Consider the following 12,920-nt stretch of genomic DNA (forward strand, 5'->3'; position numbering starts at 1 on the left):
CAATTTCGTATTCATGGCAAAACCCCCCAGCAGCAATATTTTTAGACGTTTGTTCATAAAAGGGTTGGTCCATTAAACTTTTACTAGAAGACAAAAGGCGTATTTTGGCGACTTTATTAACCTGAGTTTTAAGTTGTAGTAACATAGAGGCATTGGAAAATTGCCTTAATGTCACGTGATAACTGTCAGATATGTCACATCTATCAAACTGAGTCTCATTCAGGACGTAGAGCTGTGAAAGTGAAAGTTTCAATGGCCTTTGAATTGTTAAGCGTTAAATGGATTTTATATTTTAATGGAAGCATTTTTTGACATTATTTGTGATGTAGCTGTTAGCTTAGAAATTTTCTTGATGTCACGTGACATATGTCAATTACGTAACAACTGTCAAACGAGGCCTCATTCAGGACGTAAGAGTTATCAAAATAAAATGTTCAATTTCTGTTGATTTGTTGAAAGGGGCTTTTTTTGACAGTTTTGACGTAACCATCAGATTGGATAAATGCCTTAAGGTCACGTGATAACTGTCACAACTATCAAACCATCCTTTTTCATCAGAATGAGTTAAAATGAGCCAAGCATTGTAAACACTGACGCCAAAATACGTCTAAAGTAGTATCAAATGTGATTTTCTATCAAAAAAAGATTCTCTACCAGGAGTAAAGAAATTTACTTTTTTGGCTGTTTTCTTGGCTTTTTGTGCCTACAAATAAAACTTTTTTACTGATGGTATCGGTATGAAAAGTTTTTGGACAAACATTGATTTCCAATAGTTCTCTCTCCACACCATTGAGTTCCTATGCATAATTTCCTGTACAGTACATATAAATACGCCGCTCTTGTAGTTATTAACTTGCAAGACTGAATGTTATGGAGCAGAAATTCAATTGTAAGAATATGCACCCAAAAATTATTAAACGGCGGTTTTACAGTCTAAATCCAATTTCCTAGTGGCTTTCCTGCCGTAATTTATAACAAGCTCAACAGGTGAGGCCATATAATTCCGACTGCGTATATGGATTACTTGAACTTATTGCAGGCCCATGATGGCTTTATATATTATTCAAGCAATGCATATCAAATTATTTAAGAATATATCAAGCACAAGCTGTATGTACATGGAGAATTAGCACTCTCTGATGATCACCAGATAAGAAACAAAAACGTTTGATTCACTACCCATGGAAATACCAAGAGCAAAGCATAAGGATATGCAATTTCGTCGTGAAATAAAATAATGTTACACAGCAATGTTTGATCTTTTCGTATACACGAAGATATTATGTTTGCTTCCATTGCACTTGTATATACTTGCAGCTCGTTTCACTTCGATATTTGATACAATTTTACTAGTGAAAATATTTAACTGCTTTCTTTAGGTTTGTTATTTGAAATGTGACCCAAAACCTGAAAGGAACGAAGAAGGTCAAAGAAATTTGTCTGCAGTGGTCGTTTAACCACCGGAATCCCATTAACATTATCCCCAGGCGACAGTTTGAGTAAGGATTGATGGGAGGCTTAGGTTTTCGTTTTCGGATACGATATTTATTGGTCTTAGACCGAAATTTGAAAGAGTGCTCAAACATTGAGGTTGACCTGAACTTTGTAATAAAGCTGAAAAAGAAAATTAAAAGTTGCTAGTTTTTTGCGGTTAAAGGAAATTCAATTTGAATATTAAAACAGTTGATATACCATACTGTTGACCTGAACTAAAACTTTCTCTTATCTAGACCGGGCCATGCCACTGCTTTTACCCCTTTTAAAGTTAAGCAGATTAGCAAATTTACTTTGCATCCTTGCCTATTCGACTTCCACGCATAACTGTTAGTTTCGTCCTAAAACAGCAACTCTTGTTTGTTTATACTATTTGGCTAAAAGAACCGAATTTCATAACTCGATGTTTACCTCCACGGTTCGAACGTGCTTTAACAATATCAGTGGTTTATCTGCAAAACAAACAGTCGTATTTTGAGTTGTGGATTGGTTTTGCTGGAAAGTGAGAAATAATTTACCCTTTTCTGTTTGATCTCGCAAAAGCTTACTCGAGTGGGCAATTATTTGGAGTTGTTATCGTTAACCCACGGATTTTATGCTGCAAAAAGTGCTTATGTTAAACACACGTTAATCAATTACGTTTTGATTACCAATCGAACTGGAGTTGATTGTATAGTTACTTAAAAACAGTATTTTGTTTCAAAGATTTTAATCAAGTTAAGTCAAGCCTTTTAATTTTTGCAGGTTTTCACTCAATCAAGACCTAACACACTCGCTGCATGTCAGTTTCGAGGTTCCACGTTATCAGTAAATGGTGAGTTACAACAGCAAGCTGCGGCCTTAGCCAGAGCCCGACAACCCTCCATGGGCATCGACACCGACATGGTGAGCGAATTCGATCCGAGCAGTTCGGATAGCGGGGTGGTGGCTCAGTGTACCGCAGTGAAACCATTAAAGTTGCGGTTGTGTAAACCGATATTCGGGCGTGCCAAACATTCGAAAAATCGCCGGACTGACGAAAAGAAATCGGGTAAAAGTGGAGAAAGCAACGGGGCAGAAAGTAAACCGGTGGTCGAACATGTAGTGCCTCGAGTGCAAAAACCAAGAGACCCCGAAAGGGAAAAAAGACGAATAGCTAGGAAAAAAGAAAAAAGGGCCACCTTAATTCTGGGACTCATTATGGGTTCTTTTATAGCGTGTTGGCTCCCGTTTTTCTTTATGTACATATTAAGACTGGTCTGTACAATTCCTGACATAGCCTTCTCGACAGCCTTCTGGTTAGGGTAAGTTTTCACAACAATTCAAAAGTTATAACTAGAGATGGAAAATTATCAGAAAATAATTAATACAAACACTACAACTGTCATAACTGTCAAAACATCAGTGACCTGACAGTAGAAAATATCAAATAGATGTGTTTCTGTGAGAAATTGCAATGTAAGTTGTGTTTACAGCTTCATGGGGCCAAATTTGCCAGTTCTGGCGTTAAAGACATTTTACTACCGTTTCACGGCACTGTTTAATGAGTTTTGACAGCTGTCAGGTGACTGTCATTAAACGTCAGAGCTAGTTCAGTTCCTCAAAGTGGTCCGCGTTTTTCCAACCACAAGAATTAAAAACTGCCCATATGAGTTTGGGCTTTGGTAATTTTTCTATAGAATTATTCTAAGATTAAATTTATCCAGAGATGAAAGTACCGGCCATATAATAGTTTGTTAATAAAGATGTATTCCACAGATATGCTGTTTTGAACTTACATGTGCGTTTTCCGTTACAAGTTACATTGAGCCATCTCTAGTTATGACAAAATGCATTTAGGGCCAGTACTTTCACTTCAGAATAATTTTATATCAAACATATTTTCTATAGTACCCGTAAAACCAGACTTTTCTGTTATTCTAAGAATAAATTTATCCGGAGGTGAAACAACTGATCCTTAGAAGAATCAACCACATGATTAACATTTTCCAGATACATGAATTCGGCGTTAAATCCAGCCATTTACACCATCTTCAATAAGGACTTCCGAAGGGCGTTTAGAAGAATTTTATTCAAGTGATGTTTAGCTTACGTGTGCTGCTACGAATGCGTAAGTCGACGGGTTCGAACTGCGCAGTACCGCAGTGCACCGAGCGCCCTCTATAGACATTAATAATCATCAAAATAAGTAATACTGACTCTGAGAAAAATCTATTTTCATTACCTTTAGTAGAAATGACTGTTGAGTACTGGTGGACTGCAAATTTAATGCGATTTTGATATGAAGTTCAGAAAAGGCATATTAAGGGCATGTCAATCAAACGGGAATTCGGGCGCAAAAATAATATATATGGGGTCTGTGAACAACAGCACTCACGCTTGAAAAGCCTTTAATCTTGGGGGCATTCGATATTTTCTGGCAACAATTCAAATACGACGTGCATTGCGTCGGAATAGTTTCTAATAAAAATTGTATTTCTTTCTCGTCACGCTATTAAACAGAGAAAATTACTTAAAAAAATTGAGTATGAGTGCAGGATGGGAAAAAACGTCAAAAAGAGAGGACAAAGATATCCTTAGCGCGAATAATTCTTTATTTAAATCCCTGGAAGCAAAGCCGTTTTAATTTTTCACTTTGAAGCTGGACATTTTAACCGGAATGAAAATGTATGTCACAAGAGATCCCGTGATATTTCTCCTTTTCTGACATTTTCAAGAGCTCCCCCTTCATTAAGGTTGAGACCAAATTGATGAGCGGACATTTACAGTCCATCAGTACTGCAACATAACTATCGTATTGTTCTCTCGACAATCCTCATCTCATGTTATATTTAATTCATCTTATACGGGATAGTAGAAAGCAACCTTCGCTCGCTTGTTCCGGAAAGAAAATAAATTGGCGTCTCTCAACTTTCTGCATTACTTCTCAAAGTTTCCATTTCAAAAAGTCACGGTTCCCTTCCGGCATTAAATAAATCCGATTGCTGTTAGAGTTGAAAATTGCTACTTATTGCCAACTTTTTCACTGAAACTTTAGGCCATTTTTCGTTTATCCCGCAGAAAATATTACTTGGATGAATGGTCATTGTTATTACCGCAGTTATAATACCGGGATCCAGTTTAGTTTCTATTCGGAACAATCACGCGATCTGCTAATCAATTACGTCCCGTCTAGACCATTGTTAATATCTTCCTGTTATTAGAAGTCTTTGTTTCAAAATGGAGAATCACTACATGAGAATTTATAAATTTGATCTAGTGGTAACATTGTAGTAAAACACAGTTTTGTAGCTTAGATAGATTTTGAACTATCAAACCTCATATCTAACAAAGTAGTTGTTTTTTGTGTTCAAGGGAAAAGGTGAGTGCACCAGAAGTATTTTCGTTCTTATAATACTGGTTAGATCATTATTTCTTTTTGTCTTGTCAAACACATCTATAGGCTGTTAACGATTACGATGTTTTTGGATCTACCTTATCCAGGGAATTCCTGTGTAATGAACTTTTTAAACGCCAAGTCAGACATTTTTTGGCTAATTACTCAAGGGACGTTGAATGATTTCAGCGACTGTAAAAAGCTCAAAATGTTTGTTTTAAACTTATTTTTCACGCTTGAACATATACAAGGTGTCCAAAAAACAAACAAAAACAGTCAAACACTCGGTGTTAAGAGATTCTTAACTAAACAGTAATATTCATATCAAATTAATTAAAGAATCTTGCAGGCTTCAATTTTGTAGTATTGCAAGAGTTAATTAAATTAATTATATTTAATTCGCCCTTAAAAAGCGAATTTCTACTATTAGTTGGCAACGCTGCTAAGAAATTGAAAGAAAAACTGTTATGAACTGAATCTTAGTAAGAAATTGTTAAAAATCTAAAATGCATGCATAGAGTAGATCCAAAAAAATCGTGAACAGACTATACAATATACACAAAATCACGATAACGTGTGATCCTGAGAAACTTCTTACTTTCATAGCGAATCCAGCAGCATTTGAGTATATCACAGTAGATGGTGCAAGCAGCCTTCAGCTTACTAACGTATGATTTACTCAAATACTGTACATTTCTTACTATTACACTTTAAGTAACTTACCATCATTAGCAGTATTTCGTTTTTTACTGTTCATTAGCAATGGTCCATGTTGGAACACCTGAAAGAAATACACTTATTTTAAAAATTTTAAAATTAGTAAATTTTTTTCTTCTTTTCAACAACAAAGAATGTCCAGTAAAGAGAATATGAAAATGTTTTTAGTATTCTAGTTCGCATGGCTTTTACATAATACAACATATCACTTCAGCCTTATTTTGTAATTTGTAGACATTTTCTTTTTATTTTGCAATCACTAAAATTTTCGCTCTTGTTCGAGACGAGTGGAACGTATCTGGGAAAAACAGGGTGCAATTGAAAATTTAAAATATCTCACACAAAAATCTTTCATTGAATTAGAACGATATTAGGTAATATATTTTATATTAAAAAGCATAACAATTTGACTCATTGTGATTCTCCATCATCAATCTATTTTTGTCAAACCAAAATGGAGCAATGACTACCACTGTGATAATATAACGCTTTTATTCTGAAATTTGTGGTGTAAACCGATTTACTTAAATAATAAAAGTCATATATTGAAAATAAATTGTACCAATACACTACATAATGTTTTAGGTTATAATATAATTACCCTGGTGGTTCGTATTGTAAATATTTTAGCCACCGCATTTTCTAGATTTGGATGTAAATATAATATGTACAGGCAAACAATAATGATATAATCAAACTTTTTAATTAGGTTTATCAAAAAAAGACGAAATCCAAATCTGCCGCCGGGTAAATTTACTGTAAATAGTAGGTAACGTCATTTAAATATTCACTTAAAATAGAATTTTAAATAATGATGTAATCGCGTTTCATTTGTTAATAGACAATATTTTTGGTTTTGTTTGATGTTTACTCTATTAGAGCCAAGTAATTGTTTAGGTGAAAACTTAGAAAAACGTAACTTAATGTCTTTTTATATAAACTGCTGGACAACTGAATTATTTTTTTTTCCAAGTCAGAAAAAACGTTATATATGCAGTTTTTATAAACTTAATTATATATTTGTTTACTTTTCCTGCTTAACAATTTGGTTTCCGTTGATCAGCAGTTTATTTAATATTGTTCCAATTATGTACTTTTTGGATAATAATTACTGTTTTAGTGACTTTATTTTGCAATATAACTCTCATGGGTCCATTTTGTAATTTAACTTTAATAATCTCTTTTAAATCATCTGAAAAACATTTGTACGTTCAGGTTCCAATCAACTCACGATTATCCATCATACATAATTGTCACAAAGCAATAAAACCAGTTGAAAAGTTAATTTCACAGTACAAATAGGAATCAAACCGTAGAATTTTAAAGTGAATTTAAAATCGGTTGTACAATTAATTAGCTTTTAGATGTAAAGGAGTACATCACACCTTTAGAGGCTAACATTTATTCGGGGCTTTGATTGGTTAACTTTTTTCAAAAGTTTTCCATTTGAAGAACCACCCAAATGCTGTTCAGTTGAAGATTTAACATGGACTGGACCACACCAACTGACTTCACAGTACAACAGATTATTTGATAATTCGACAATCGTCTTTCTTCCAAAAATCGTTCAATTGAACAGCAAAGAAGAATTGAAAAATTATATATTTGCTGCCTTTATTTACCTTTAAGTCTCTGAAGGAAGTCTTCCACGAGTGAGGGCGCACGTGACAGCCTTTATTTGACTTTTTCTTGTGCAACGAATCTATTGGTGCTAAATGACTGCTGAGGAGACTAGAACTGGGAATTCGTTCGTTCGATGGCCTAGTTCTGGTCTTGTTTGGCTGTCGTGCGAACGAGTTAACGGATATGCATGAGCCCGCATCTCCGATAACTCCTCCCCTCTCTCATCTTGTTATGTCTTTAGACCTATTGTTAAAAAAAACAAAAGAAAATAATTATTAATAATAATACCTGTAACACTGTCCTATACTTATGTGTGTACATTTTTCGTGATTAAATTTAATAATTATTATTTAGGTTAAGATAACCAATATGAATGATTCTACAAATATAAATCTTTAAATTAAATTAATTTGTGTTTTATTTCCTGTTTTAAAAACACTTTAGTTACCAGAGATGGAAATGTCAAGAGAAAGATAGAGAAAAGGCACATCAAAAGCAACAATTCAGGTAAGGGAATTTGGACTATTTTGAAATTATCAAATGCCAAGTAGATGTATGGAGGAACCACAATGTAAGTAATCTACAGATTCATGGTGCCAAATTTGACAGGACATTAAGGAGCATATTTATTCATAACTATCCATCCCCGTTCACCAGTGACCTGAAACTGTAAAAAGGCGTTTTATTGGGCTTTTCTCTATTAGTTACATCGTCTAAAGTGTCAACAGTGAAACCGAAAATTAAACTGAATACACAAATGAAAATCCTTCCAAACTTTGTGGTTCCACTTAAACTTAATGAACTGTTTGAATAAATGCAAATAAATACGAAACGTATATGGGTCTGTGTTTGTCAATATGTTGCGCCTGTTTTATGGAAATGAACGAGCCAGCTGCGCCGCAAACTAGAATATTTTCATTCCATTTGCATTAATCTATGATAACCCTAAAACCGCGCCCTTTATAGGATCTATAAACCGAGAATCAAACTTGTTTGCGTTTTTACGTATTCAATATGTTCACCCAGACTAAGTTGTGATTTGACTGTGACAGATTATGTGAAAAATGTCACACTCCACTTAAAAACTTAATGCTTTTAAATATTTCGATGCAATTGGCCCTAAGCAAAACACTTTTGTTTGTATTAATCTAAACAGGTAAGTTACCAATTAGCTAGCGGCTATATACAATAATTGATGGGAACTAATGTAAACTTTCACGAATCATCCCTTGTTAATTGGATTTAGTTTACTTAATACATTTCCGCCCTGATCCAATAGACGAACACATTATTCAGTCGAAAATGAATTATTCATGAAAGATATAATGTATGAATACTTAATTGTTATTTTGTCAAATTGCACTGAAACACTCAAAATTGGATAGATGCATAAAATGAGGACGACAAAGAGGTGTCAGTGGACAGATATTTAATGAACATTTGGGTATTAAACATTTAGAACAATCATCTCAGGGTTTTAATTTGGATTTTATTGCTCTCGACACGGTTGTTTGTACTTTTTAATAAACTTTGCTTTCTTGGAAGTTTTTGTGAATATTTATATTTCTTTAACAAACACATATCCGAGCGGAATTCAAACCAGCTACACATAAAAAAAAATTTGACAGGAGAGAATGAAAGAAGAACAATTAACAGAAAAAACAGTTACAAAGAGAGAAGAAAAGAACAAGAATTGAAAGAAGCAAGAAAAAAACAGATTATCAGATAACACTCGTTCAAAATTGAAATACTGAACAAATGTAATTCACCACATGTCAAGATTTGTAAAAAAAAAAGTAAAGATTGTCCTGTTTTTTACCTAAATTATTTTCTTGTGCATTAGGTTATATAACATGAAAGGTGTCAACATTGATGATATAAGACCTTAAGAAGGGTATCGTGGTATAACAAATTTACAACACCAATATTATGTACCAAACCATTCAGGTTTTTCCTTCAAACGATTATGCATTGTAATAAGATTTCAATATTTTCTTTTTTGTCTAATCTAGCGAAACGCGCCGATGGGCCGGCAGAATGGACAAATAGTGAAATCTCACTCTACTGCATCAGCCCATATTACTTTCTAAATTCCAATTAAATGTGAACCCAACAACATGTTTTTTTTTTATATAAAAAAGCCCTTAAACTGCCAAAAAATGCACAAAACATTCAAAAAGTGTCCTAATTTGCAGAATTTTGTTTTTATACATTTTAGGGCTTCCTCAAAAAAAAATATGACAAGATTATTAGAACAAATTATTATAATATGGAATTGCGTTTTATTAAAGTGAACTCAGTCACGTTTCAAACAAAACTTTTTCCAAAAACGTCATTTCTGGCTTTAATCACGTTATTTCAATATCCTGGAGCAGGTTTTTGGGTTGGGTTGGGTTAACAGGGGGAATGCAGCAGAATTAACTTATAACACTCTGGTTAGTCACCAACTTTGTGAGAATAAATGCAATGTAGCATCTCTCTGAAGAGAAACCGCTTTTAAATTTTGCACGATCCGGTAATTGTAACTAAAAAATTCAAAAACATTTTTGGAATTAAATTAACCATGGTTGCACCGCCTTGTACTGCATTAATTATTCAAATCATTCTACTAACACCCATAAAGAATAAGAGAAAAAGCGTATAAATATGTTAATGCTCAAAGAATAAACATTAATTTTATAATTGTAGGTATGGTCATACGACTACTCAATTATCACATTTGTATGGTGTGGATGGCGTTATTTTTGGTCTGCAAAAAAACCTGTGCAAAGTGTCATGGTAAGTCCACATGTGCAGTCAATTACAAGCCGTAGTTAACATAAAATCTACTAACATTTTTTTTGATTATACAGGGTGGTCTAGTTTTAAATGTCAATAATTCACCAATCCATAGCCAATTAAAAAATAAGTTGACATTCATTATGTCATTTTCCTGAAAAGTGCTTTGTAAGGAAAATACAGTCCTTCAAATTTCTGTTTAAAAAATCGTTTTTTTTGTCATAACTGTCAGACCGTTGGAGCAATATTGATCAAGTTTGGAACAAGCACTTTATTACGGTCAAAGCCCCAAAACTAACCCAACCCAACTTAAAAATTGTCTTGGAAACGGAAAATTCACTTAAGAAGCTTAAAAAATATTATTGTAGCCAGTTTTCATAGTTTCCAGACAAACTGAAAGACTTTAGTTTTGAAAATTGACTTTTCATGCAAATCGAGAGACTTTAATACTGAAAATTGACTTGTAGACATAAAAACTAAGTGCTTTTTCAAGAGTTTGTTACTACAAATTCATATATTTAAACCTTAAAAATTGACTTGAACCCCAAAATGTGACTGAACTAATGAAAAGTGACATCAGAAGCTTAAAATTTGCATTTGAAGTAAGTTTTCATAATTTGAAGACAAATTTCAATATTTTAGTCTTGAAAATAGTCTTAGATGCAGGACATTGACATTAGATTCATGAAAATTGTCTTGAAAACGAACTTTTCGTGCTTTTTACTTTGCTTTTCATTTTCTTCGAATTCTGGACTATTTTTAGTGCTTCAAAACTGCTTTCAGCTTGGAAAATCGAGTTTCAAGACTATCTTCACCAAGTTATTGACATAGCAAACTTAAAAAACAATTTTTACATTCTTCATAGACTTAAAATGGCATTCCAAGCTTTGTCACTATTAAATCGACTTCTAGACACCTCAGTGCTAAAAATTCGGGTATTTCTTAATAAACTAGATTGTTTTTAGTGTTTTAAGGCTGTTTTCAGTGCCTCAAATCGAGTTTCAAGACTATTTTTACAAAGTTTTTGACTTATCAGGCCTAAAAGCCAGTGTGTCCACTGACCATAGTCTTAAAAATGTTATTTCAAGCTTCTTCACTATTAAATTGACTTCTACACTCATAGGTGCAATAAATTGTAGCATCTCTAAGAAATTCAGATTGTTTTTAGTGCTTTTTAAGACTGAAAAATCGAGTTTAAGATTATTTCCAAAAGTCAAGTTACTTCAGTAATAAAAGTAAAAAATTTTGGTACCAAATGCTACAATAATAGTCTTGAGAACTAATTTTTAGAAATAAAATGTCCGAAAATTTAATTTACTTCTAGACTTGTTGTCCAGTCCAGAAAATTGAGTTGTACACCAATTAAAGTCTTGAAAATATACTTTTGGACTCTTTAGTCCTAGTAAGGTCAGTTCTAGCATTAAAAGTCAACTTTTATATTATTTTTAGTAGTAAAAAATGAGTTTCATGCACAATACAATCTTTGTCTTGATTTCCGGACTTTTTTTAGTTCTTGAATGCCAGTTTCAGACACTCAACCAGGATGGCAGTCTGAGAAAGCGAATCATAAGACCATTCCTAGTAGTAAAAAAGTTTTTAGACTATTCAGTACAAATTTGGACTTTCACAAGTCTTGGATGTTCAGTTTTAAACTATAAAACGATTTTTTAAATTGAAATTTGGAGGACTGTATCTTCCTTAGGAAACGTTTTTCAGAAAAATGACACAATGCAAGTCAACTTATTTTTTGATTAGCTATCAAAACTGGACCACCCTGTATTTTTAGTAAAACTGAAACTAACACTTTAGACCAGTTAAAGCCTTGAACTATAATACATCTACCACGTGTGTGATCTAACCTTGAATCTTCTTTAACGCTTCATCTGAATAATAATTGTCTATTCAAATGTTAATCAAAACTACGCATATTACAGTATAATATGGTTTGGAGTTGAACGGCATTGACTATAATACTACACATGCTACCAATATACTGATTCATACACATACACACAAACAACCTTTCCCTTTCTTCAACCCAAACCGAATGTACCATTTAGTGTAAGGAACTTGTTTATTTATTGCAAATATCGAACAATCCTACTGTACATTTGCATGGGCCTCAGTCAGGCTTCTAGTGTAATTTAAAACCGATTAACTTCGATCGTAGACGGTGCAATTCTTAGAAACGTGCTGTCTGTTATTATTGTTGTTATTTCAGTTTGTTTGCCGGTGTTTAGTGTCGTTCCTTGATAAATGTGACTTGAAGTTGTTACTCGAGGAATAAAACTTGCACAATCATGTTAGTTCGATTTGGTTGATAAAGGTAAATGTGTCAAAGTTTCTTTTTCAATTATTACCGGTTCAATCTGATATACTCTATTAGGTATTCATATTATACTGAAATCCATATGTACAGGGTGATTGTTTATATTTTACTCAATCGCTAACTAAGTTAATTTTGATCTGTTAGTATAGTTTAGCAAAGTTGCAGTATTTTTTTCTGAATCACCAGAATTTATTGTCAAAATTGGTGTATAAGACAACGTTGTCAAACAAGTGAATTATTTGACTAATATTGGCATTTTAACTTTTTACAACTGTCTCAATATACCAAATTTTTAATATTTAAACGACATTTTAAAAGTCACGTGACTAATTTTGACATTGCATTCATTATCAACGTGACAGGTTTTTTACAATTTCAACCTTCACAACTGTCTAAATTTGTATCTATAATTTATGGTCACGTGATTGCTTTGACAAATGTTTACTAGCCTTCATTACAGTGTTGCAAGCTCAAAAATTAGATTATCAAAGTTACGTGACTGATCTTGACAGGTGTTTACTCACGTTTACAGTGTTGCCAGCTCCGAATTACATTATCAACGTCACTTGACGTTTATTTAAATTTCACTTTTTACAACTGTCTCACTTTAATTTATCAAATTTT

General features: G+C 33.2%; 2 protein-coding genes and 1 long non-coding RNA gene across 3 annotated transcripts in view; 2 read left to right on the forward strand and 1 right to left on the reverse strand.

Annotated features, from left to right (window-relative positions):
* Positions 1-4,908, forward strand: part of Octalpha2R (alpha2-adrenergic-like octopamine receptor) — an 82,231-nt gene extending 77,323 nt beyond the window's left edge. The window contains exons 5-6 of the mRNA XM_081985519.1: positions 2,239-2,777; positions 3,466-4,908. Coding sequence (XP_081841645.1) covers positions 2,239-2,777; positions 3,466-3,553 — 627 coding nt within the window. The 3' untranslated portion in view covers positions 3,554-4,908. The remainder of the gene's footprint in view (positions 1-2,238; positions 2,778-3,465) is intronic.
* Positions 1-12,920, reverse strand: part of LOC145732960 (uncharacterized) — a 49,554-nt gene that overhangs the window by 21,732 nt on the left and 14,902 nt on the right. The window contains exons 2-3 of the long non-coding RNA XR_014179093.1: positions 7,189-7,432; positions 5,573-5,630 (exon numbers count right to left, since the gene is read on the reverse strand). This is a non-coding gene — a long non-coding RNA (uncharacterized LOC145732960). The remainder of the gene's footprint in view (positions 1-5,572; positions 5,631-7,188; positions 7,433-12,920) is intronic.
* The window catches only part of LOC145732952 (sodium-coupled monocarboxylate transporter 1), a 32,279-nt gene continuing 31,418 nt past the window's right edge, over positions 12,060-12,920 (forward strand). Inside the window, exon 1 of the mRNA XM_081985513.1 lies at positions 12,060-12,293. The gene's annotated coding sequence lies outside the window, so the exon portion shown is untranslated. The remainder of the gene's footprint in view (positions 12,294-12,920) is intronic.

The sequence above is a fragment of the Ips typographus genome, linkage group LG8 (assembly GCF_016097725.1).
Source record: "Ips typographus isolate SLU linkage group LG8, UJ_Ityp_2.0, whole genome shotgun sequence".
NCBI lineage: Eukaryota > Metazoa > Arthropoda > Insecta > Coleoptera > Curculionidae > Ips > Ips typographus.